The sequence below is a fragment of the Pristiophorus japonicus genome, chromosome 6 (genome assembly GCF_044704955.1).
Source record: "Pristiophorus japonicus isolate sPriJap1 chromosome 6, sPriJap1.hap1, whole genome shotgun sequence".
NCBI classification, from domain to species: domain Eukaryota; kingdom Metazoa; phylum Chordata; class Chondrichthyes; family Pristiophoridae; genus Pristiophorus; species Pristiophorus japonicus.
In genome coordinates, this window is record NC_091982.1 from 35,591,953 (window position 1) to 35,618,583 (window position 26,631).

Consider the following 26,631-nt stretch of genomic DNA (forward strand, 5'->3'; position numbering starts at 1 on the left):
GGGTTTCTAGGATTTTGACACAGCGACGATGAAGGAACGGCAATATATTTCCAAATCAGGATGATGCGTAACTTGGAGGGGAACTTGCAGGTGATGGTGCTCCCATGCGCCTGCTGCCCTTGCCCTTCTAGTCGGTAGAGGTCACGGGTTTGGGAGCTGCTGTCGAAGAAGCCTTGGTGAGTCGCTGTAGTGCATCTTGTAGATGGTACCACACTGCAGCCATTTAGGACTCTTGTATTACAGGTATTACACAATGGGGAAAATGCACAAATAGTTGCTTTGAATTTGGGGCTACTTTGTTAGCCCCAAAATGACGAGCTCAGTTAATTGAAGTTGGCAATTCCATTATATTTAATATTTTCATGTCTTACTTCCTTCCCCTACAGCACTGGCTCATGCTGGTTTATAGTTCCATGGGTGCCAGCTACTCTGCAGTAGTTGCTATTCTTATGTGAATGTAGGCAGGGAGAGTCAGAAAGCAATTTCAACGGTGGTATCACAACCCAGCCCCATCCTTTCCTTACCTGACATTTTTTACATGTGTACTCTCCAAAGAATTCACTGGATACTTATTGGGAGTGGAATTCCGAATGATTTTCCCACTCCCTAGGCACTGAGTCTAATTGCAGCACCATTATTAATGGAGATTCCTAGGATATTCCTGGTCTGTTGGCTCAGTGTTAAAGAAGACATTTCATTTACCAACTGAACAGGGACCTTAATAATCTAATTTGAACAATTATGGTAATTGCATTTAAGTAGCATTTAGGATTTAGATATCAGATAATGTTCCAGGAAAAAAAACTAGAACCAATGACAAATACATAAAGACACATTTGTGTTCGAGTTTAGTTCTCAGTTTTTCTTCCACAGCATCAGAAGTACCAGGGTTTTCTCGAGATGACAGTAAGGAAGTGGGATGCGGAGAAGAGACTGTTCTAGTTTACGAATCGCTCTTGGTCCAGGAAACTGATTCCCAAAAATACAGCAAGAAAATTGCTATAGAGATTGACAATCTTCCAGAAGTAGAAGTGCATGTCTGGACTCTAGTAAAAGGTGAGTTTTATGCGCTACAAAATTAAAGCTAATAATTGTTATAAAAGCCAAAATATTGTCTTCACTATCAACCAATTTATTTTATTCTATCTATCCATCTGGCTATCTGTCTGGCTATATAATTATTCAGCAATCCCCGTGAAGTGAATAAAAACAGAAAATCCAAACATTAACCTATTTTCTCTTTCAGTTGTTGACTGACTCGTTGCCATTAATGTCACGTTTTTGGTTTAATTTCAGATTATCAGTGATTGTTTTATTTCTCCTGTGAAGTGAATAACCTGTTCATCACTAAAAGGAGGAAATTATGGCTCATGTTTTATCGTACAAATATTTAACATGCACTTACGAAATGCCTCTTATTGCTATTTTACTGCTAGTGGGATAGCGGAAGCTGTTGAGGGGCAAGAACAGGCTGGAAGATTGTTGTGGGGCTCAGAGGAGCACTCCTTCCTGTGGCCCCACAAAAATATTTAAAAGAAAAGAATCATAGAACAGTTACAGCACAGGAGGAGGCCATTCAGCCCGTCGAGCCCACGCCAGCTCTCTGCAAGAGCACTTCAGCCAGTCCACTCCCCTGCCCTTTCCCCATAGCCATGCAATTATTTTTCCTTCTGCTACTTATCCAATTCCCTTTTGAAAGCCATGATTGAGTCTGCCTCCACCACCCTTTCAGACAATGCATTCTAAATCCTAACCACTCGCTGCGTAAAAAAGGATTTCCTCATGTTGCCTTTGGTTCTTTTGCCAATCACCTTAAATCTGTGTCCTCTGGTTCTCGACCTTTCCGCCAGTGGGAACAGTTTCTCTCTATCTACTCTGTCCAGACCCCTCATGATTTTGAATACCTCTATCAAATCTCCTCTGAACCCTCTCTGCTCTAAGGCGGACGACCTCAGTTTCTCCAGTCTATGTAAAACCTAAAATGTAACCTTTATGAGAGGGCTGTAGAAAGTCGGGCTGGCATGCACCTTGCATGCTTCACCCATTTTTTCTTGAATGTTGCAATCAGGGTTCTACAGCAGATTTAAGTCCACGAGTTGCATATTTCAGCAGCTTCCTGCCTGTTTTGGATAGGAGTGTTGTGCACCCATTAAAAGTCCACCCGATAGCTGATTGATGCAGCCAAATGGGTGCACATTGGCTTCAAAGAGAAATGGCCAGAGCATGGATGGCACGTGCCAATACCATTTGTCTGGGTGTTGGGAGGTCCAACCAGTGATCCTTAAAGGGACCACCATGGGCCTCTACATAAATGTAAGGTTTTTGTTGCTCTGGGCCCCACAAAATGTTACGACTCACTGCTGACCCTTCCAGCATCTGCTTCTCCCATTCCCCCGACTTATATGCTGCAGTCACACGATTTTCCATGGCAGGAAACAGGTGAGCTGTAGTAGGATGTCTGTTTGGTGCCCACAGATCGCTGGTAAAATGTTAATGAGGCATGAACCATAAAGTAGTTTAGGCCTCCCGACTGGTGCGTTGTACTTGCACTGTGGGCGCATCACCAATAATCCTGTTTAGGGCCCAAACTGAAATTCTCCCTCAATAAGAGTGAAGCATTCAGAGGTGAACTGACCATAGTATTATAGATAAAATAAAGAAGAGAAAGAAAGGTTGTGACAGGGAAGAAGTGATTGGAGGCAAGAGTACGAGAATGTTTCTAGGAAAGCCTCCCCAAATATGGAAGCAGTATTAAAGATTTTAGGATCACTTGAACTCCATAAAAAGTTATTGGTTAATGAGACATGAAAATCTGACATGAATAAGTAAACTGAGCTTCCTGGAGTAAGCTTTAGCAATATAAGAGATATGACAATTCCACAGCGGCATTAGTGAGGGCAAAAGTGTTGATGAGATGAAGAAGGACTAACGTTGGAACCATCAAAGGTATGAGTTGGCAGCTGTTGGTTAGATACAAGGAAAATGTGTCTTTGAAAAATTGAAATAAATAAAATGTTGTTGCCCCATTGAAGGTAATGGAGGAGATCAAGATGTAGTGAGTCAGTCGTTACTGCGAAAGGACTGGATACTGTGAGCACTGAGATAGTGTGATAGTGTAAAAAAGGAGGGAGAGAGAAAACAGGGAATTATAGACCGGTCAGCCTGACATCGGTAGTGGGTAAAATGATGGAATCAATTATTAAGGATGTCATAGCAGTGCATTTGGAAAGAGGTGACATGATAGGTCCAAGTCAGCATGGATTTGTGAAAGGGAAATCATGCTTGACAAATCTTCTGGAATTTTTTGAGGATGTTTCCAGTAGAGTGGACAAGGGAGAACCAGTTGATGTGGTATATTTGGACTTTCAGAAGGCGTTCGACAAGGTCCCACACAAGAGATTGATGTGCAAAGTTAGAGCACATGGGATTGGGGGTAGTGTACTGACATGGATTGAGAACTGGTTGTCAGACAGGAAGCAAAGAGTAGGAGTAAATGGGTACTTTTCAGAATGGCAGGCAGTGACTAGTGGGGTACCGCAAGGTTCTGTGCTGGGGCCCCAGCTGTTTACACTGTACATTAATGATTTAGATGAGGGGATTAAATGTAGTATCTCCAAATTTGCGGATGACACTAAGTTGGGTGGCAGTGTGAGCTGCGAGGAGGATACTGTGAGGCTGCAGAGCGACTTGGATAGGTTAGGTGAGTGGGCAAATGCATGGCAGATGAAGTATAATGTGGATAAATGTGAGGTTATCCACTTTGGTGGTAAAAACAGAGAGACCGACTATTATCTGAATGGTGACAAATTAGGAAAAGGGGAGGTGCAAAGAGACCTGGGTGTCATGGTACATCAGTCATTGAAGGTTGGCATGCAGGTGCAGCAGGCGGTTAAGAAAGCAAATGGCATGTTGGCCTTCATAGCAAGGGGATTTGAGTACAGGGGCAGGGAGGTGTTGCTGCAGTTGTACAGGGCATTGGTGAGGCCACACCTGGAGTATTGTGTACAGTTTTGGTCTCCTAACCTGAGGAAGGACATTCTTGCTATTGAGGGAGTGCAGCGAAGGTTCACCAGACTGATTCCCGGGATGGCGGGACTGACCTATCAAGAAAGACTGGATCAACTGGGCTTGTATTCACTGGAGTTCAGAAGAATGAGAGGGGACCTCATAGAAACATTTAAAATTCTGACGGGGTTAGACAGGTTAGATGCAGGAAGAATGTTCCCAATGTTGGGGAAGTCCAGAACCAGAGGTCACAGTCTAAGGATAAGGGGTAAGCCATTTAGGACCGAGATGCGGAGGAACTTCTTCACCCAGAGAGTGGTGAACCTGTGGAATTCTCTACCACTGAAAGTTGTTGAGGCCAATTCACTAAATATATTCAAAAAGGAGTTAGATGAGGTCCTTACTATTAGGGGGATCAAGGGGTATGGCGAGAAAGCAGAAATGGGGTACTGAAGTTGAATGTTCAGCCATGAACTCATTGAATGGCGGTGCAGGCTAGAAGGGCCGAATGGCCTACTCCTGCACCTATTTTCTATGTTTCTATGTTTCTATCTGAAGAAAATGCATCAGTGTAGACCGGCATCATCAACAAAAGAGTGAATAGGGATGGTTGAGTAGAGGAGGTCATTGATAAGAAAAATGCAGAGTGGGAGAGTGGATCGATCAAAGAGCACCTCCCAATTAATAGCAAATAATACAGAGGAACTACAGCTAGAGTGATTTGAGAGCAATCTAGATAGACATGAGCATAACTTGTTGGCTACTCACATAGCACTGAACAGTGCCAACTCATATGAAAGATTTTACATACCTTCAAGGCAATGACAGATGATTCACTAAAGCATTTTTTAGTGCAGAGTTCCAGAGGTGTATAACCTACGGGACAAGGTAACCAGTGGAACAGCTATGCTGAAAGCTGTACTGATGATCGTGGATTAGACCAGAACTTTCAAAGTGATGATTTGAAAATTAACAGCAACATCCATAACTTTAGAAAGTAATGATGTTATGGCAATATGACAGTTGTTTGAAGAAATATTTTTCTCAGGGATAGTGTGAACAAGAGTAAACTTCCAATGAATGGACTGGGAGTGACACAGATTGAAGAGATGAAATAGCACAGGAGTAAATGCAAAAGACCACGTTTTGAAAGTTATAGAAGGGATACTATCTGTGATTAATCACACAGGCTTTTGGGATTTAAAAAAAATAATCCCCCTCTGCTCTCATAACACTGGATACCATGTTTGAACAGCCGTCCCTGTGTCCTGTGTTGCTTTGGGATAAATGATGGAAAGTACAACTGATAACATGCATCACTCATCTGAATATTATAATAAATCTGGCCAGATTTGGCTGGATATATTGTATATTACCTGTGACTTCCTGGTAGGAAACGGGGGTGGGGGGCTTAAAATGCACAGGGATATGATGGGGAGAGCTCCTGATATATTTCCTGCCCCTACCCCAGTTCCACCAAATATCTGCGCAGAGAAGGTGGCAATCCTGGCCCTTGTCTACAGCCAATTAATTACCTGGGCACTTTAAAAATGTGACTTTTTACCAGGCTGAAGTCTACCACATTCAGGTGAATTTGAAGAGGTGTGTGAGACAACCTCTTGGAGGAGATCTTTCGTGTGCTCAGATGTCAGATTGGGACCTGACTCCCAAGTTATATTGTCACTTTTCACATTAGTGCAAACTGAAAACCACTCACATTGACTTGAGAGTTGCAGTCTAACTGTAACACGACAGTTTGGCAGCTGTATGATAAAAAGACTTTATTAGCCTAATGCTTAAACTATGGGAAGTGCACTAAAATGTAACATTCCAAAGATTCTGAGTAGTGATATTCAGGCACTGTATTACTCTAATTATAGCCAGACTGTAAGATATAGCTGACTAGGACAGCCGGAGAAAGCAATGTAATGCTCCTAGCACAACAAATATGCACTCGAATTATTTTTAATGACCTCCAGAACAGCATCTCTGCAAACAAAGTCGGTTTGAAACCAAATCCTCCAACACATATAAATTTATTTTACAGTCTTGTAAAACCCTGGTAGTGAAAGACGGTGACATGCAGTAAAGATATCATTCCACATCATACCACCCTTTCGATATGTTGCCAGTTTAATAGCATTAGTAGCTGCACAGAAGCAAACTTTGAAATTCACCCTTAAAATAGATTTATACCTCTTTGGGATAAGGCTGTATTAAGATTATTTGATGCTGTACAATTTCTAAGTGGTTTCCAAATAGCTTAAAATAGAGCCGAGGATTATAGCCATAAGCCGTTTATGGAGTATGCAAAAGTGCGAGGAGCTGTTTGTAGCTGTACTACGTACCTTCTCTATTAAAAGATTGGTAAAGCATGTCACCAAAAGCATCAGCTGGCACAGCATGTCAGTTATCAAAGCACTGTGCCACAGAATCTGCACCCACTGTTTCCCAAGCATCAAGTGTGGCTGTACCTGGGGCTTCAGGGAGGTAGCATCCAAAAGTGCAGCCCTTTACTGCTATGAAAGGAGATGAGTCGGATGAAGCGAGTAAAGCTGGCTGGCTCTTTCGAGAAACTGGTTGCAGAACAGTATTGGCAGAGGTGGATCAAGGGTTTGTCTGTCTGCCTAGTGTCAGGATGGGAGGAATGATGCAAGAAATTGGATGCCTAGAATAAGGAAGACAAATTAATTAAACTAACTGTGGAAGAAAAACAGCTCTAGTTATCGTCATCTTCTGCACTCAGAAACACTAATGTGTTGATTCATTTCTATAATCATCACACTCTCATAAAAATAAGAGATTGTGGAATGAAACTTTGAATTAGCCTGCTGTCCTCGATTTCCTTACACTTTACAGACAGAGTCTATTGTACTGTTCACTCACTGCTTCTGCTGCACACTTGGCTCCTGCCATATTTCCTTGTTCATTATATTTTGATAAAGCAGACAATAGAAAGTGTCCTGTGACATATTTATATAACATTTACCTAATCACACAACATACCAGTGTGAAATTGCAATGTGTGTTTTGTCCATTGGGTCGAATGAGATGTATAAATGTTATTTGAAAATGGCAGCGAGAAGCAAAATTATTTATGGAAGAAAAAGATGTGTCAGTGTGGGACCATTGGGCAAGAATAGTTTTTTTTTGATGTATAGTTTTAGTGGATACTTGATTCTGTGAAAATACAGTGTTAACCGACACCGTTTGGCAAAATCTCACACCACTGTTCTATGTCTAGTTTCTAAGGGCCCAAGTTTCCACATGATAAAAAACGGGTGCCCCTCCAAGCCTAAAACGGCGCCGGAAAAAAAACGAGCGATTCTGGAGCGTTTTGCAGCTCCTTGTCTGCTTGGCGCGGCGCCCAGGGGGGCGGAGCCTATACTCGCGCCGATTTTGTAAGTGGGAGGGGCGGGTACTATTTAAATTAGTTTTTTTCCTGCCGGCAATGCTACACGTGCGCGTTGGAGCGTTCGCGCACGCGCAGTGTGAAAAAAACATTGGCACTCGGCCATTTTTGTAGTTCTTTGTAGTTCTTTGTAGCTGTTTAGTTTTTGAAGATTTTTTAATAAAAGTACATTGCCATCAGCACAGAGGCTTCTTGTCGCAGTGAGAAGGGTGCAGGAAGCCTCAGAAAGGTGAGGCAGCCGTTTCCCGACGACCTCCCCCTTTTGCCGTCGGGAAATGGGTCCTCAATTTCTGAGGCTTCCTGCAGCCTTCTCTCTTTCCCGCCAGCCGTCTGGAACAGCTCCATTCCCTTACCCCCCCCCCCCCCCCCCCCGTGTTCGGTCGGCTCTCTCCCTCCCGCGTTCGTCGGCTCCCTTCCCTTCCCTCTCCGCCCCCCCCCCGCGTTCGTCGGCTCCCTTCCCTTCCCTCCCCCGCCCACCCCCCGCGTTCGTCGGCTCCCTTCCCTCCCCCCCCCCCCCCCCCGCGTTCGTCGGCTCCCTTCCCTCCCCCCCCCCCCCCCGCGTTCGTCGGCTCCCTTCCCTCCCTCCCCCCCCGCGTTCGTCGGCTCCCTTCTCTTCCCTCCCCCGCCTTCCCCCCGCGTTCGTCGGCTCCCTTCCCTTCCCTCCCCCGCCCACCCCCCGCGTTCGTCGGCTCCCTTCCCTCCCCCCCCCCCCCCCCGCATTCGTCGGCTCCCTTCCCTTCCCTCCCCCGCCCACCCCCCGCGTTCGTCGGCTCCCTTCCCTCCCCCCCCCCCCCCCCACGTTCGTCGGCTCCCTTCCCTCCCCCCCCCCCCCCCCGCGTTCGTCGGCTCCCTTCCCTCCCTCCCCCCCCGCGTTCGTCGGCTCCCTTCTCTTCCCTCCCCCGCCTTCCCCCCGCGTTCGTCGGCTCCCTTCCCTCCCCCCCCCCCCCCCCGCATTCGTCGGCTCCCTTCCCTTCCCTCCCCCCCCCCCCGCGTTCGTCGGCTCCCTTCCCTCCCCTCCCCCCCCCCCCCCGCCCCCCGCGTAGGTCGGCTCCCTTCCCTTCCCTCCCCCCCCCCCCCCCCCGCGTTTCTTCGGCTCCCTTCCCTTCCCTCTCCCCCCCCCCCCCCCCCGCGTTTCTTCGGCTCCCTTCCCTTCCCTCTCCCCCTCCCCCCCCCCCCCGCGTTCGTCGGCTCCCTTCCCTCCCCCACCCCCCCGCGTTTCTTCGGCTCCCTTCCCTCTCCCCCCCCCCCCCGCGTTCGTCGGCTCACTTCCCTTCCCTCCCCTCCCCCCCCCCACCCCCGCGTTCGTCGGCTCCCTTCCCTTCCCTCCCCTCCCCCCCCCACCCCCGCGTTCGTCGGCTCCCTTCCCTCTCTCCCCCCCCCCCCCGCGTTCGTCGGCTCCCTTCCCTTCCCTCTCCCCCCCCCGCGTTCGTCGGCTCCCTTCCTTTCCCTCCCCCCCCCCCCCCCCGCGTTCGTCGGCTCCCTTCCCTTCCCCCCCCCCCCCGCGTTCGTCGGCTCCCTTCCCTCCCCCTCCCCCCCCGCGTTCGTCGGCTCCCTTCCCTCCCCCTCCCCCCCCGCGTTCGTCGGCTCCCTTCCCTCCCCCTCCCCCCCCGCGTTCGTCGGCTACCTTCCCTCCCCCTCCCCCCCCGCGTTCGTCGGCTCCCTTCCCTTCCCTCTCCCCCCCCCCCCGCGTTCGGTCGGCTCCCTCCCCCCCCCCCCCCCGCATTCGTCGGCTCCCTTCCCTTCCCTCCCCCCCTCCCCCCCCCCGCCTGCGTTCGGTCGGCTCCCCCCCCCCCCCGCGTTCGGTCGGCTCCCTCCCCCCCTCCCCCCCCCCGCCCGCGTTCGGTCGGCTCCCTCCCCCCCCCCCCCCCCCCCCGCGTTCGGTCGGCTCCCTCCTCCCCCCCCCCCCACCCCGCGTTCGGTCGGCTCCCTCCTCCCCCCCCCCCGCCCGCGTTCGGTCGGCTCCCTCCTCCCCCCCCCCCCCCGCCCGCGTTCGGTCGGCTCCCTCCCCCCTCCCCCCCCCCCCCCCCCCGCGTTCGGTCGGCTCCCTCCTCCCCCCCCCCCGCCCGCGTTCGGTCGGCTCCCTCCCCCCCTCCCCCCCCCCCCCCCCCCCGCGTTTGGTCGGCTCCCTCCCCCCCCCCCCCCCCCCCCCGCGTTCGGTCGGCTCCCTCCTCCCCGCCCCCTGCCCGCGTTCGGTCGGCTCCCTCGTTTTGTGAGGCTTGCTGCACCATTCTCCGTGGCTGAAACACTTTCACACAGGTAGGAAGATGGTTTATTTAATCTTTTCTTTGCTTATAAATGTTTATTCAGGTTGGATTTATTTGTATAATATTTGTATAAGTATAAATAAGGATTGATTGTAGAATTTAATGACTTCCCTTCCCCCCCCACCTCGTTCTGGACGCCTGATTTATAACCTGCGCCTGATTTTTTAATGTGTAGAACAGGTTTTTTCAGTTCTACAAAAATCTTCACTTGCTCCATTCTACTTTAGTTTGGAGTACATTTTCACTGTGGAAACTTTCAAATCAGGCGTCAGTGGCCGGACACGCCCCCTTTTGAAGAAAAAATTCTGTTCCAAAGTAGAACTGTTCTACCTGACTAGAACTGCAGAAAAAAAATGTGGAGAATTGCGAATTCTAAGATAGTCCGTTCTCCACCAGTTGCTCCTAAAAATCAGGCGCAAATCATGTGGAAACTTGCGCCCTAAGATTCTTGATGACCCCATAGGAGCTGGCATCAGAGAGTTGTGGGGGTATTTTCACTATATACAATGTATTAAACAATATTTTCAACTTTAAAGCAGAACTCACATAAGTTATATAGTATGTCAAATGGTGTATATTATAATACAGCTGAACCAGAAGGAACTGCTGTTGAAAAGTGATTTTATTTTACAAAAGTAAGTTGGTATGTTAACTTCAAAATTAGAATTCCTAATGTAGCTATCACTGTTTTTCCACTGCAGGTGTTCTACGCCACTTTCACATGGAGAAAATATCAAGGAGAGACTTTGAAAAACAGATTAATCTTGGATCTTTTAAACTATTCACACGGACCACTCAGCGTAAGTAATAACAGTCATGGCCTGCAAAACACAACAGCAATGAAATAAACTAACTGGGAACACATTTTTCTTTGAAGCAACATATGTGTGCTCTTCAAGTTGAGAACTGTCAGTTCTGATTTTTAAAAATTTGTTCTCGGGATGTGGGCGTCGCTGGCAAGCCCAGCATTTATTTATTGCCCATCTCTAATTGTCTTTACGAAGATGGTGGTGAGCCGCCTTCTTGAACTGCTGCAGTCCGTGTGGTGAACGTACTCCCACAGTGCTGGTGAGGAGGGAGTTCCAGGATTTTGACCCAGCGATGTTGAAGAAATGGCAATATACTGCCAAGTCAGGATGGTGTGTGACTTGGAGGGGAACGTGGAGGTGGTGGTGTTCCAATGTGCCTGCTGCCCTTGTCCTTCTAGGTGGTAGAGGTTGCGGGTTTAGGAGGTGCTGCCGAAGAAGCCTTGACAAGTTGCTGCAGTGCATCTTGTAGATGATACACACTATAACATGTACGGCGATGATGGAGGGAGTGAATGTTTAAGGTGGTTGATGGGGTGCCAATCAAACAGGCTGCTTGTCCTGGATGGTGTTGAGCTTATTGAGTGTTGTTGGAGCTGCACTCGTCCAGGCAAGTGGAGAGTATTCCATCACACTCCTGACTTGTGCAATATAGATGATGGAAAGGTTTTGGGAAGTCACGAGGTGAGACACTCACCGCAGAATACCCAGCTCTGACCTGCTCTTGTTGCCACAGTATTTATGTGGCTGGTCCAGTCAAGTTTCTGGTCAATGGTGACTCCCAGGATGTTGATGGTGGGGGACTCGGCGCTGGTGATGCCATTGAATGTCAAGGTTGGTTGTTAGACTCTCGCTTGTTGGAGAACGTCATTGCCTGATACTTGTGTGACTCAAATGTTACTTGCCACTTATCATCCCAAACCTGAACGTCGTCCAGGTCTTCCTGCATGTGGGCATGGACTGCTCCATTGTCTGAGGAGCTGCGAATGGCACTGAACACTGTGCAATCATTAGCGAACATCCCCACTTCTGACCTTATGATGGTGTGAAGATCATTGATGAAGCACTGAAAATATTTGGGCCTAGGACACTGACCTGAGGAACTCCTGCAGTAATGTCCTGGGGCTGTGATGATTGATCTCCAACAAAGACAACCATCTTCCTTTGTGCTAGGTATGACTCCAGCCAGTGGAGAATTTTCCCCCTGATTCCCATTGACCAGTTTTACTAGGGCTCCTTGATGCCACACTCGGTCAAATACTGCCTTGATGACAGGGACAGTCACTCTCACCTCACCTCTGGAATTCAGCTCTTTTGTCCATGTTTGTACCAAGGCTGTAATGAGGTCTGGAGCCGAGTGGTCCTGGCAGAACCCAAACTGGGCATCAGTGAGCAGGTTATTGGTGAGTAAGTGGCACTTGATAGCACTGTTCACAAAACCTTCCATCACTTTGCTGATCATTGAGACTGGACTGATGGGGTGGTAATTGGCCGGATTGGATTTATCCTACTTTTTGTGGACAGGACATACCTGGGCAGTTTTCCACGTTGTTGGACAGATGCCAGTGTTGTAGATGTACTGGAACAGCTTGGCTAGAGGTGCGGCTAGTTCTGGAGCACAAGTCTTCAGTACGACAGCCGGGATGTTGTTGGGGCCTATAGCCTTTGCTGTAGCCAGTGCGCTCAACCGTTTCTTGATATCACGTGGAGTGAATCGAATTGTTTGAAGACTGGCTTCTGTGATGGTAGGGACCTCAGGAGAAGGCCGATATGGATCATCCACTCGGCACTTCTGGCTGAAGATGGTTGCAAACACTTCAGCCTTGTCTTTTGCAGTCACATGCTGGGCTCTGCCATCATTGAGGATGGGAATAATCATGGAGCATCCCCCTCCTGTTAGTTGTTTAATGGTCCACCGCCATTCACGACTGGATGCGGCAGGACTGAAGAGCTTTGATTCGATCCGCTGTTTGTGAGATCGCTTAGCTCTGTCAATGGCATGCTGCTTTTGCTTTTTAGCATGCATGTAGTCCTGTGTTGCAACTTCCCGAGGTTGGCAACTCATTTTTAGGTACGCCTGGTGCTGCTTCTGGCATGCTCTTCTACACTCCTCATTGAACCAGGGTTGGTCCCCTGGTTTAATGGTAATGGTAGAGTGAGGGATATACCACGCCATGAGGTTACAGATTGTGGTATACAATTCTGCTGCTGCTGATGACCCACAGCACCTCATGGATGCCCAGGTTTGAGCTGCTAGATCTGTTCTGAACCTATCCCATTTAGCTCACAACATGATGGCGAATGTACTCAGTGTGAAGATGGGACTTCGTCGCCACAAGGACTATGCTATGGTCACTGCTACCAATGCTATCATGGACAGATGCATCTGCAACAGTTAGATTGGTGAGGACAAGGTCAAGTAGGTTTATTCACACGTGTTGGTTCTCTCATCACCTGTCACAGGCCCAATCTGGCAGCTATGTCCTTCAGCACTCGGCCACCTCGGTCAGTAGTGGTGCTACTGAGCCACTCTTGGTGATGGACATTGAAGACCCCCACCCAGAGTACATTCTGTGCCCTTGCTACTCTCAGTGCTTCTTCTAAGTGGTGTTCAACATGGAGGAGTACTGATTCATCAGCTGAAGGAGGGCGGTAGGTGGTAATCAGCAGGAGGTTTCCTTGCCCATGCATGACTTGAAGCCATGAGACTTCATGAGGTCCAGATTTTACCACTAGTAGTAACCAATCCCAGCATCAAGCGCTCCTAAGCTAGGTATAATATGGATGCAGGGTTTAGTGCTGTTCCCTGCATTTCTCTTGGATTTACCAAGAGAAATGCAGGGAACAGTATCAACCCCTGTACATGGTCTTCTATGACCTCACAAAGGACTTTGACACTGTCAACCGTGAGGGATTATGAATCGTCATCCTCAAATTCAGCTGCCCTCAAAAGTTTGTCACCATCCTTCGCTTGCTTCATGATGACATGCAAGCCGTGATCCTGACCAATGGATCCACCACAGACCCAATTCACATTCGGCCCGGGGTCATGCAAGGCTGTGTCATTGCACCAACACTCTTCTTGATCTTCCTTCCTGTACTGCTCCATCTCACCCTCAGTAAGCTCCCCACTGGAGTGAAGCTAAGTTACAGAACAAACGGGAATCTGTTCCACCTCCGCCGTCTCCAGGCCAGATCCAAGGTCGTCCCATCCTCTGTCATTGAATTACAGTAGGCAGACAATGTCTGCGTCTACGCATACTCGGAGGCCGAACTCCAAGCCATTGTCAACACCTTCACCGAAGCATACGAGAGCATGGGCACTAAACATCCGTAAGACAAAGGTCCCCTACTAACCTGCCCCCACCACACAGCACTGTCCACCCGATTATCAAAATCCACGACGAGGCCTTGGACAATGTGGACCATTTTCCATACCTCGGGAGCCGACTGTCAACAAGGGCAGACATCGACGATGAGGTCCAACACCACATTTAGTGTGCCAGTGCAGCCTTCAGTCGCCTGAGGAAGAGAGTGAAGACCAAGACCTCAAACCCAAGCTCATGGTCTACAGAGCAGTTGTGATACCCACCCTCCTATATGGTTCAGAGACATGAACTATGTACAGCAGGCACCTCAAAACACTGGAGAAGTACCACCAACGCTGCCTTCGCAAGATCCTGCAAATCCATTGGCAGGATAGCCGCACCAATGTCGGTGTTCTTACTCAGGCCAACATCCCCAGCAATGAAGCATTGACCACGCTCAATCAGCTCCATTGGACAGGCCACATCGTCCGCATGCCCGACACAAGACTCCCAAAACAAGTGCTCTACTCAGAGTTTCAACATGGCAGGCGAGCCCCAGGTGGACAGAGGAAACGCTTCAAGGACACCCTCAAAGCCTCCTTGAAAAAGTGCAACGTCTCCACTGACACCTGGGAATCCCTGGCTCAAGACAGCTCAAAGTGGAGGAAAAGCATCCGGGAATGCGCCGAACACCTCGAGTCTCTTCGCCAGGAGCACGCTGAAGCCAAGCGTAGACAGCGGAAGGATCGCACGGCAACCCAAACATCCTACCCACCCATTCCTTCAACCACCGTCTGCCCCACCTGTGACAGACACTGTAGCTCCCGCATTGGACTCTTCAGTCACCTGAGAACTCATTTTTAGTGTGGAAACAAGTCATCCTTGTCTCCGAGGGACTGCCTAAGAAGAGAAGAATATGGATGAAGTACAGTAAAACTCCCTTTACTCTGCTCCAACAATATGCCGTAAGCCAATTGTAGTGTGTTTTCTTCCTTGCTTAAGAATTCACAGCTACACATTTGCTGTAAAGAACTAGCAGGCTTATTAGTCAAGGTATAACAATCAAACTGAACACTACCAGTTCATCCACCAGGTTCACAACAGCCCACCTCATCGTGGAGAACCTGAACTCAATTAACTGGGCAACAGCTCAACAACTATTTTGGTAGAACAATAATCAAGTGCCCCTTGACTAGAGGGGGACTAAAACTGACAAATTAATCCAATTAACTTTTTAACCAGAAATTGAAATCAAATTAAAATTTGGTTGCCGGGGGTGATGATGCACTCCAGTCCCTCTGGTGCCCACCTCTAGCGGAAGGCCGCGAGCGTACCGGTGGACAGCGCGTGCTCCATCTCGAGGGATGCCCTGACTTGGATGTAACCGCGGAAGAGAGGCAGGCAGTCTGGCTGAACGACCCCCTCGACCGACCGCATCCTGGACCGGTTAATGGCCACCTTGACCATGCCCAGGTGCAGGCCCATGAGGGGGCTTTCCGTCCTGCCCGCTCCCCTCCGCTCAGGATACCCAAAGATCAGGAGCGTGGGACTGAAGTGCAACCAGAATTTGAGGAGCAGCTCCTTCAAATAATGGAATAGGGGCTGCAACCTCACACATTCAACATACACATGGAACACGGACTCCTCTAGACCGCAGAAATTACAGGCGCAACAGCTCCATAAGCCTGTGAGCATGCTCACAGCTGCATACATTACACCAATCCTTAGAAGAAAGCCTCCCACTGCATGGTGATAGGATTATATTTCCACGTCCTGCCATCCTCATGACTATAGGTAAGATTGCCAATTTGTTGCCATGTCGTGATAAATTACGGGGCAATTGTATATTGTGGACTGACAACAACTCTGGCAGATTTTATTAGGTTCTTGGTCTCGTCGACAGAAATGTTGGTTTCTATTAAGTTGCCTTTATGGAAACAGCGGCCAAGGCCAAGGGAAGATCACATGGTACAATAAATAATGAAATAATTTAATCTGCTAAGGGACATAGTAATATTTTGTGTTTTGTAAAGCAGTGGGAGGAAGTTTACCCCCATGCCGGGCAGGAGAGGGTTGGGTGGGGGCGGGTTAAATCACCGTGTGTGTGAAACCTGAGCCCAACTCGTCATGAACGGGTCTACATCTGGTTTAACCACTGTGGGTTTGAGGGCGTCCGAGTTGACAGGAAAAACTACAGTCCTCCCGGATCAGGCATGCTCTTCAACTGTTCACTCTTAACTTAAAGTTGAAGTAGCTGAATCCTAAAGGCACTGGGTCTAAAGGTCTATCTTTCCCTAAAGGAAAGGAACAACCCGAGATTGTTACCATCCTCCAGATAGCACTTTTTAGCAATTTTAGCCAGTTTGTAATTGTTGTGGAAAGTGTAAGGTTCGGGGGGTGGGGGGGGTTGTCTCCTCAGTAATGTACCTCTTCACCAAAAGAGTGTACTTGAGACATGGTTCGCGAGTTATTGATACGGAAGACTATGAGAGACAATTCGAAAATATAGAGAGATTTATTTAAAGAACCGCTATGCAATTTACAGTTGGTGAGTCAGTCAATCGCAACGTTAACCGTTCTAAAAAAAAAAGTGAAAAATACAATCTTATTTCTAGTAGAGAATCTTACTTTTAAATCTAAGCTTCGTTACAGTATTACAGTTTTTAAAATTGCTTAAACAGGATATGCATCAATTATCAAGGTAGCAGTTACCTTCAATCCCCAAGAAGATTAGGAGACGATAGAACAAGCACGGTGCCTTCTGCCTTGCTCTGTAGCCGAGAAACACTTTTGCCCATTAAAGCGCATCTAATTTCTCATGCGAGCCTTCAATGTTTTATATCTTTTTTGGTTGTGTTTCATAGGTCTCTTGTTGATCAAGTTAATTATTGCTAGTTATTTTCTTGCTAACCCTTGCATTCCGAGCTTATGTATCAATACATAGCTATTGTGAGTTTACTCTATATGTTCAAAGGGCAGATGTCATTTGTTTGTGCGTTGAGCACTTGAGTAATTGTTACATGATGTGTAATTTTTAAGAATTTATCCAATAACCTCTCCATGGTCCCAAGAATTTGGGTACTTGACATTTTGCTAATTCAACTGAACTAACTAGTGTCTTTACATGTATTCATTGTTTGGTTTGTCATCTGTAGTCAAGAGGGCAGATGCCATTTGTTTATGTTGAACAATCCAGATTATGCTATTCAAGCTAACTGCTTATTTCAACAATTGTCCTGTTTCAAGAAGTTAATAAAGTAACTTATCCAGGGTTAGTCCTTGAAGGCTAGAATTCTTTCACAGTTAGGATTTGTAAATCCGGCTTGTCTTATTTTTAAAGAAGTTATAAGGTAGAATTTTTAAAGATGTTATAAGGAAGTGTCTTATTTTTAAAGAAGTTATAAGGTAGAATTCCTTCGCAGACTAACCTGCTCTGGAGATGCAGGTCCATGGTTATAATATATTAGTGAGGCTCCTTTTCTCAGATGTTGGTAGCCATTGGCATTAAATGCTTGCCGGTCGGTTTTCCCAGAGTTTGGGAAACCTGGCAACTAAAGGGAAGCAGGAAGAGCCGAACCAGCAGTTAAGTGTTTGTGCGCCAGGAGGAGCAGCATGCTTCCTTCGGTCAATCAAGCAAATCTTCTTCTGCAATCAGCTGAATGTCCTCCCGTGATCTGTCAAACTTCCCATGATCTAGCGACCCCCTCCCCTGTCCAAACCCATGATCCCGAGCCTCCCTCCTTGTGATCTCTCCTAGAAACAGAGAAACATAGAAAATAGGTGCAGGAGTAGGCCATTCGGCCCTTCGAGCCTGCACCACCATTTGATAAGATCATGGCTGATCATTCCCTCAGTACCCGTTTCCTGCTTTCTCTCCATACCCCTTGATCCCTTTAGCCGTAAGGGCCATATCTAACTCCCTCTTGAATATATCCAATGAACTGGCATCAAGAACTCTCTGTGGCAGGGAATTCTACAGGTTAACAACTCTCTGAGTGAAGAAGTTTCTCCTCAGCTCAGTCCTAAATGGTCTACCCCTTATCCTAAGACTGTGACCCCTGGTTCTGGACTCCCCAACATCGGGAACAATCTACCTGCATCTAACCTGTCCCATCCAGTCAGAATCTTGTATGTTTCTATGAGATCCCCTCTCATCCTTCTAAGCTCCAATGTATAAGGCCCCAGTTGATCCAGTCTCTCATATGTCAGTCCGGCCATCCCAGGAATCAGTTTGGTGAACCTTCGCTGCACTCAATCAATAGCAAGAACGTCTTTCCTCAGATTAGGAGACCAAAATTGAACACAATATTCCAGGTGAGGCCTCACTAAGGCCCTGTACAACTGCAGTAAGACCTCCCTGCTCCTATACTCAAATCCCCTAGCTATGAAGGCCAACATACCATTTGCCTTCTTTACCGCCTGCTGCACCTGTATGCCAACTTTCAATGACTGATGTACCATGACACCCAGGTCTCATTGCACCTCCCCTTTTCCTAATCTGCCACCATTCAGATAATAGTCTGTCTTCGTGTTTTTGCCACCAAAGTGGATAACCTCACGTTTAATCACATTATACTGCATCTGCCATGCATTTGCCCACTCACGTAACCTGTCCAAGTCACCATGCAGCCTATTAGCATTCCCCTCACAGCTCACACCGCCACCCAGTTTAGTGTTATCTGCAAACTTGGAGATATTACACTCAATTCCTTCATCCAAATCATTGATGTATATTGTAAAGAGCTGGGGTTCCAGCACTGAGCCCTGCGGCACTCCACTAGTCACTGCCTGCCATTCTGAAAAGGACCGTTTATCCCGACTCTCTGCTTCCTGTCTGCCAACCAGTTCTCTATCCACGTCAGTATATTACCCCCAATACCCTGTGCTTTGATTTTGCACACCAATCTCTTGTGTGGGACCTTGTCAAAAGCCTTTTGAAAGTCCAAATACACCACAACCACTGGTTCGCCCTTGTCCACTCTGCTAGTTACATTCTCAAAAAATTCCAGAAGATTTGTCAAGTATGATTTCCCTTTCATAAATCCATGCTGACCTGGACCGATCCTGTCACTGCTTTCCAAATGTGCTGCTATTTCATCCTTAATAATTGATTCCAACATTTTCCCCACCACTGATGTCAGGCTAATCGGTCTATAATTACCCATTTTCTCTCCCTCCCTTTTTAAAAAGTGGTGTTACATTAGCTACCCTCCAGTCCATAGGAAATTATCCCGAGTCAATAGACTGTTGGAAAATGATCACCAATGCATCCACTATTTCTAGGGCCACTTCCTTAAGTACTCTGGGATGCAGACTATCAGGCCCCGGGGATTTATCGGCTTTCAATCCCATCAATTTCCCTAATCCAATTTCCCGCCTAATAAGGATATCCTTCAGTTCCTCCTTCTCATTAGACCCTCGGTCCCCTAGTACTTTCAGAAGGTTATTTGTGCCTTCCTTCGTGAAGACAGAACCCAAGTATTGGTTCAGTTGGTCTCCCATTTCTTTGTTCCCCATTATAAATTCACCTGAATCCGACTGCAAGGGACCTACGTTTGTCTTCACTAATCTTTTGCTCTTCACATATCTATAGAAGCTTTTGCAGTCAGTTTTTATGTTCCCGGCAAGCTTCTTCTCGTACTCTATTTTCCCCCTCTTAATTAAACCCTTTGTCCTCCGCTGCTGAATCCTAAATTTCTACCAGTCCTCAGGTTTGCTGCTTTTTCTGGCCAATTTATATGCCTCTTCCTTGGATTTAACACTATCCTTAATTTCCCTTGTTATCCACAGTTGAGCCACGTTCCCCGTTTTATTTTTACTCCAGACAGGGATGTACAATTGTTGAAGTTCATCCATGTGATCTTTAAATGTTTTCCATTGCCTAACCACCGTAAACCCTTTAAGTATCATTTGCCAGTCTACTCTAGCCAATTCACGCCTCAAACAATCGAAATTACCTTTCCTTAAGTTCAGGACCCTAGTTTCTGAATTAACTGTGTCACTCTCCATCCTAATAAAGAATTCTACCATGTTATGGTCACTCTTCCCCAAGGGGTCTCGCACAACAAGATTGCTAATTAATCCTTTCTCATTACACATCACCCAGTCTAGGATGGCCAGCTCCATGGTTGGTTCCTCGACATATTGGTCTGGAAAACCATCCCAAATACACTCCAGGAAATCCTATTCCACCGCATTGCTACCAGTTTGGTTAGCCCAATCAATATGTAGATTAAAATCGCCCATGATAACTGCTGTACCTTTATTGCACACATCCCTTATTTCTTGTTTGATGCTGTCCCCAACCTCACTACTACTGTTTTGTGGTCTGTAGACAACTCCCACTAGCGTTTTCTGCCCCTTGGTATTCCGTAGCTTCACCCATACCGATTCCACATCATCCAAGCTAATGTCCTTCCTTACTATTGCATTAATTTCCTCTTTAACCAGCAATGCCACCCCACCTCCTTTTCCTTTCTTCTATCCTTCCTAAATGTTGAATAGTCCCCGGATGTTGAGTTCCCAGCCTTGGTCACCCTGGAGCCATGTCTCCGTGATGCCAATTACATTATACCTGTTAACTGCTATCTGCGCAGTTAATTCGGTCACCTTATTCCGAATACTCCTCGCATTGAGGCACAGAGCCTTCAAGCTTGTCTTTTTAACACACTTTGCCCCTTTAGGATTTTGATGTAATGTGGCCCTTTTTGCTTTTTGCCTTAGGTTTCTTTGCCCTCCACTTTTACTTATCCTCTTTCTATCTTTTGCTTCTGCCACCATTCTACTTCCCTCTATCTCCCTGCATAGTTTCCCATCCCCCTGCCATATTAGTTTAACTCCTCCCCAACAGCACCAGCAAACACTCCCCGTAGGACATTGGTTCCGGTCCTGCCCAGGTGCAGACCGTCCGGATTGTACTGGTCCCACCTCCCCCAGAACCGGTCCCAATGTCCCAGGAATTTGAATCCCTCACTGCTGCACCACTCATCAAGCCACGTATTCATCTGAACTATCCTGCGATTCCTACTCTGACTAGCACGTGGCACTGGTAGCAATCCTGAGATTACTACCTTTGAGATCCTACTTTTTAATTTAGCTCCTAGCTCCCTAAATTCGCCTTGTAGGGCCTCATCCCTTTTTTTTACCTATGTCGTTGGTACCTATATGCACCACGACAACTGGCTGTTCACCCTCCCTTTTCAGAATGCCCTGCACCCGCTCCGAGACATCCTTGACCCTTGCACCAGCGAGGCAACATAGCATCCTGGAATCTCGGTTGCGGCTGCAGAAACATCTATCTATTCCCCTTACAATTGAATCCCCTATCACTATAGCTCTCCCACTCTCTTTCCTGCCCTCCTGTGCAGCAGAGCCACCCACGATTGTCGGTCCGACCACCCCCATCTCCCACCTCCTCTGCTCTATCCCGATCTGTCCCTACCTCCCTCGTCGCTGCCGTACTCCAAGCCGCCCCACCATGCTACAATCTTTTCCAATTTCCCAGTCCGTTCCCAATGGCCCCTGGTTGTGACCTTCTACCACTGGCTTTCCCTTGCTGCCTATCAGATGGGAAACGGAGTAAAAAATTACAACGATTCCTGTTGTTAAATTCAGCAGGACCTCTGCGTTCACGGCATTTCTAGTATCCCCCCTGGTCCCCACCACCACAATTACGTGTCCCCACTCCCACCCTGCTTGCCCACAAATATCAGGGAAATTGTTTCAGTTCTTTCTCTGAAATTACTGGAAAAATAATGGTGAGTTCACGGTACCCGTGATTGCGGTATTACTGCGTAAAATCCCAGCAATTTGTGACAATGAAGAAATACGGGGTGAGTTTTGGATCGCTACAGATTGCTGGATGATTTGAGCCGCTCTGCCATTAGCGTCACAAAAATGGGAGATCGGCATCAACCTCCCTATGACTGTCAAGAAATTGCTAGATTTGCATCGTACTTACGAATGAATCTTGCCCCAGACAATTAGTGCTTGCATCTTTAAAATAGACTGGGTTTGGGAGGTGCTGTCGAAGGAGCCTTGGCGAGCTGCAGCAGTGCATCTTGTAGATGGTACACACGGCAGCCACCGTGCGCCGGTGGTGGAGGGAGTGAATGTTTAAGGTGGTGGAGGGGGTGCCAATCAAGTGGGCTGCTTTGTCTTGCGTGGGGTCGAGCTTTTTGAGTGTTGTTGGAGCTGCACTTATCCGGGCTAGTGAAGATTATTCCATCATACTCCTGACTTGTGCCTTGTAGATGTTTTGATATGTTAGACTTGAATAGATTTTGCCACTTGTGGAGGAGTCCGAAACTAGGGGCCATGAATATAAACGGTCACTCAGTACATCCAACAAAGATTTCAGGAGAAACGTCTTTATTTCGAGAATGGTAAGAATGTGATATTCGTTACCACAATGTGTAGTTGAGGCAAATGGAATAGAAGCATTTAATGAAAAATGGGATAAACACATGAGAGAGAATGTATTAAAAGAATATGCAAGTTGTTCAATGAAGAGGGGTGGGAGGAGGCTTGTGTGGAGCATAAACACCGTCATGGACCAGTTAGGCGAATGGCCTGTTTCTGTGCCGTAAACTCTGTAACTATGTGAAGGGGTTGAATGACATAAAAAGCATTCAAGTATTACTGTTTTGGTTTATGGTGTCATTTAAATCCTTTGATTCAATTGCATCTCACTGGCAACCATTAAAGCTATATTCATTGAATATTACAGGAAAATAATGCACATTATTATCGTATATAAATACACATTTCCTGTTTGCCTAGGTCGATGGAAAATTTTCAAAGAGGGAGAAGCGCAAATCAGCCAGCTGTGTATGAACCGAGGATGTAAAACAGAGTTAGAAGATTTGCTGAAAGTTTTACAACTGAACAAACCAGAGAAGGCACACTGCTGAAGGGGGGGGGGGTGGCGGGGGGGGGGAGGCGCGAGGCGGTGGTGGGGTGGATGGGGGGCGGGTGCAGGGAGGGGAACCATAATGTGAGAAGGGAAAATTCAGTTCATAAAAACCTGGTCTGTAGCTGGACTGCAGTGTGGCTCTGTTGATATCGAGAGCACCCTGGAAACCAAAATGTATACAACAACAACAAAAATTAAGAAAAATACTGTGTTACCTTTCTTTATTACAAGGAAGAAAAAAGTGCCTTTGGAGGCGACAAAGAATGGAGGGTGATCCTAGCATGTATTTATTTGTATTATAAAACACTATTGAAATTACTTATGTGATCTTAATTCTTAGAGTACAATTAGCCTACCAGTGTATGTACATTACTATTCAAGTCACACGTAATGCATATCTTGGTTTTATGTAAAGTTTCTTTCTTTATCTCATAAGCCTGCGGAATATGTTGACATTATCCTTGAAGGTATTTGTACTTTATTTATGTACTGACGCTGTTTCATCCCACTTTTCTTGAAACTAATAAAATATAACCAGTTGTATAACATTTTATTCTATTGCCATCAATCTTCTAGTATATCTGAATGAATAGGAAATTTCTAAATGCCCACATAATGATAAATATCATGGGTGTCTCAGGCATCCCTTGTTTTATCATTTTAAAAGAGTTGGGCAGAGATAATTTAGGATAGACACTTCAAGTAGCATTTCCCTTGCAATGGCATTATGATATTTTGCTCCTATGATATCGTAAATGGGAGGCCAAACATAATATTTAGGAATAAGTGACGAATCTGAGGAATGTAACGGCTTTCCAACTTTACATATCACAATGGCATGTCATCCAACAGACTGTCCATTGTATAAGTATGTGTTAACTTAGAAATACAGAGCACTTTTCATCAAAGAAAGCAAGAATACTGTTGACAAAAACAACCTCTTAATATCATCTGCAAACTTGTATTTATAACTCTATTTCTTTGTCCGAGTAATTAATATAAATGGTGAAAAGCTGAGGCCCCAGTATACATCCTTGGGGAAATTCCTGATCTGACAAAACATCCAGGGGTTCCTGCCTGCAGTGTGTGGCAGACTTGGCCACTAGAATGAAACAGGAATGTCAGATATAAGCCTGACAAGATCTCTGGGGCAGCAAATCAACCATTGCAGTGTGAGCTTGTACTATAGCAGCTAATTTTCTGCCCAAGGCAGGAAAATACACATTTGCATACAATGTGCATGCCAAGACTTCAGAGATTCACATAGTTCAATGGAGATAAGCAATGAACTGCACACCAAGATTTTTTAAAAACCTACATAGAATCATAGAAATTTACAGCACGGAAGGAGGCCATTTCGGCCCATTGTGTCCACGCCGGCCAACAAGAGGCTATCCAGCCTAATTCCACTTTCCAGCTCTAGGTCCGTAGGTTATGGCACTTGAGGTTCACATCCAAGTACTTTTTAAATGTGCTGAGGGTTTCTGCCTCTACCACCCTTTCAGGCAGTGAGTTCCAGACCCCCACAATCCTCTGCATGAAGAAACTTTTCCTCAAATCCCCTCTAAACCCCCTACCAATGACTTTAAATGTATGCCCCCTGGTTATTGACCCCTCTGCTAAGGGAAATCGACCCTTTCTATCCATTATATCTAGGTCCCTCATAATTTTATACACCTCAATGAGGTCTCCCCTCAGCCTCCTCTATTCCAATGAAAAGAAATCCAGCCTATCCAATCTGTCTTCATAGCTTAGATTATCCACTCCCGGCAACATCCTCGTAAATCTCCTCTGTACCCTCTCCAGTGCAATCACGTCCTTCCTGTAATGCGGTGACCAGTACTCCACATGTGACCCAATCAGTGTTTTATACAGTTCAAGCATAACCCCCCTGTTCTTGTATTCCATGCCTCGGCTAACAAAGGCAAGCATTCCTTATGCTTTCTTAACCACCTGGCCTGCTACTTTCAGCGATCTGTGGACATGCATTCCAAGGTCCCTTTGTTCCTCTACACTTCTCAGTATCCTACCATTTAATGTATATTCCCTTTCCTTGTTAGGTAATGCATTTCCCAAAATGCATTACCTCACACTTCTCTGGATTAAATTCCATTTGCCACTGTTCTGCCCACCTGACCAGTTGATTGATATCTTCCTGCAGTCCATAGCTTTCTTCTTCATTATCAACCACACAGCCGATTTTAGTAGCATCTCTACATAGACAAAACAGTAGTAGCAGGAGACAATAAAAGCAATGGGTGAGTTTGGATCGGGTGGGATATTAACATTTTTTAAATCTCAAAACTGAACCCAAGCTGCCTTGAACCTGGGCACCGCAGGAACATTCAGCCCTATCTCTTGCTAGAGGGTTACTCAGGAATGCCACAACATGCTGCACCATGGAATGTTGGAATACAGATTATCCCATGTGATTTCCTACACGGTGAGCTCCTGTTTTCAATTTAGTTCTTTCATGGAAGCTGGGATAACCCTGCCTCCAAATACTATTTCCTTGACTTCTTCTGTCTCTCGGATGAGACGTTAAACCGAGTCTGCTCTCAGGTGGACGTAAAAGATCCCATGGCACTATTTCAAAGAAGAGCAGGAGAGTTATCCCCGGTGTCCCGGCCAATATTTATCTCTCAATCAACATAGCAAAAACAGATTATCAGGTCATTATTACGTAGCTGTTTGTGGGAGCTTGCTGTGCGCAAGTGGGCTGCCTCGTTTCCCACATTATAAAAGTGACTACACTCCAAAAGTACTTCATTGGCTGTAAAGTGTTTTCAGACATCCGGTGGGCATGGAAGGCGCTACATAAATGCAAGTCTTTCCTTCTTTATCTTTATCTGGTACCGTCATGTGTTCCAAGGCTGTGGCTGCGAGTTGTGGCGTCCTCCTCACTTACTGCCATGTGTCAGAAGCTGCAGTGCACATTCCCCCGATGATTGCAACAATATGTTGTGCTTTGAAAGGATGCTTCTTTTAAAAGCTGGGCTCCAGTGATCTAGATATCTATAGCCACCAGATGCAGTACACAAGGGACAGAAAGCTTCCATGAAGACACAGCACCTTAAGCAGCAAGCCTTCGAATAGCTCTGTAAGCTATACAATATCAGCTGTACCCAATACTGCTCCACAATGCTCACTGACAGAACAACTTCATCTTTTAAATTAGCCTGCCCAGGAAATGTGGCCACTTCACTGGCCTCCTCAGCAGGATGCATTTAGAAATGTATGGGTCAAGTTTCGGGCCGCGCCTAGAACGGCACAGCTGCAACATGGGTGCCTGTTTTTAGGCGCGACAAAAATGTACCTTGCAATTCTCGGGCTCCCTGCAGGTCCCTCGGAGCTCAGCGCGGCGTGCAGACATCAGCGGGGGGACGGAGCCACAGAGTCGCGCCGATTCTGCAAGTGCAGGGGGGCGGGGCTAAGTCAAATGAGAGAACGTCGTGCCGGCAGCCCTGCGCATGCGTGTTGGAGTGCACGCGCACGCGCAGTAGCCCATAAACATTGGCACTCGGCCATTTTTAAAGGAAACATAGAAACATAGAAACATAGAAAATAGGTGCAGGAGTAGGCCATTCAGCCCTTCTAGCCTGCACCGCCATTCAATGAGTTCATGGCTGAACATTCAACTTCAGTACCCCATTCCTGCTTTCTCGCCATACCCCTTGATCCCCCTAGTAGTAAGGACCTCATCTAACTCCTTTTTGAATATATTTAGTGAATTGGCCTCAACAACTTTCTGTGGTAGAGAATTCCACAGGTTCACCACTCTCTGGGTGAAGAAGTTCCTCCGCATCTCGGTCCTAAATGGCTTACCCCTTATCCTTAGAACTTGAAGAAAAGTGCTGATTTGTCTCGTGGACCTCTGGAAAGGCTTGGGATTGAATTTTGGTGATTTTTTGGGGGTCTGAAG

At 46.8% G+C, this 26,631-nt stretch overlaps 1 protein-coding gene across 9 annotated transcripts in view; it reads left to right on the plus strand.

The window, feature by feature from the left end:
• chrdl2 (chordin-like 2) overlaps positions 1-22,707 on the plus strand; it is a 122,634-nt gene extending 99,927 nt beyond the window's left edge. For all 9 annotated transcript variants that reach the window (XM_070882755.1, XM_070882758.1, XM_070882751.1 and 6 more), the window contains 3 exons: positions 874-1,056; positions 10,383-10,481; positions 22,577-22,707. In XM_070882755.1, the coding sequence (XP_070738856.1) occupies positions 874-1,056; positions 10,383-10,481; positions 22,577-22,707 (413 nt within the window). The remainder of the gene's footprint in view (positions 1-873; positions 1,057-10,382; positions 10,482-22,576) is intronic.
• The last annotated feature ends 3,924 nt before the right edge of the window (positions 22,708-26,631 follow it).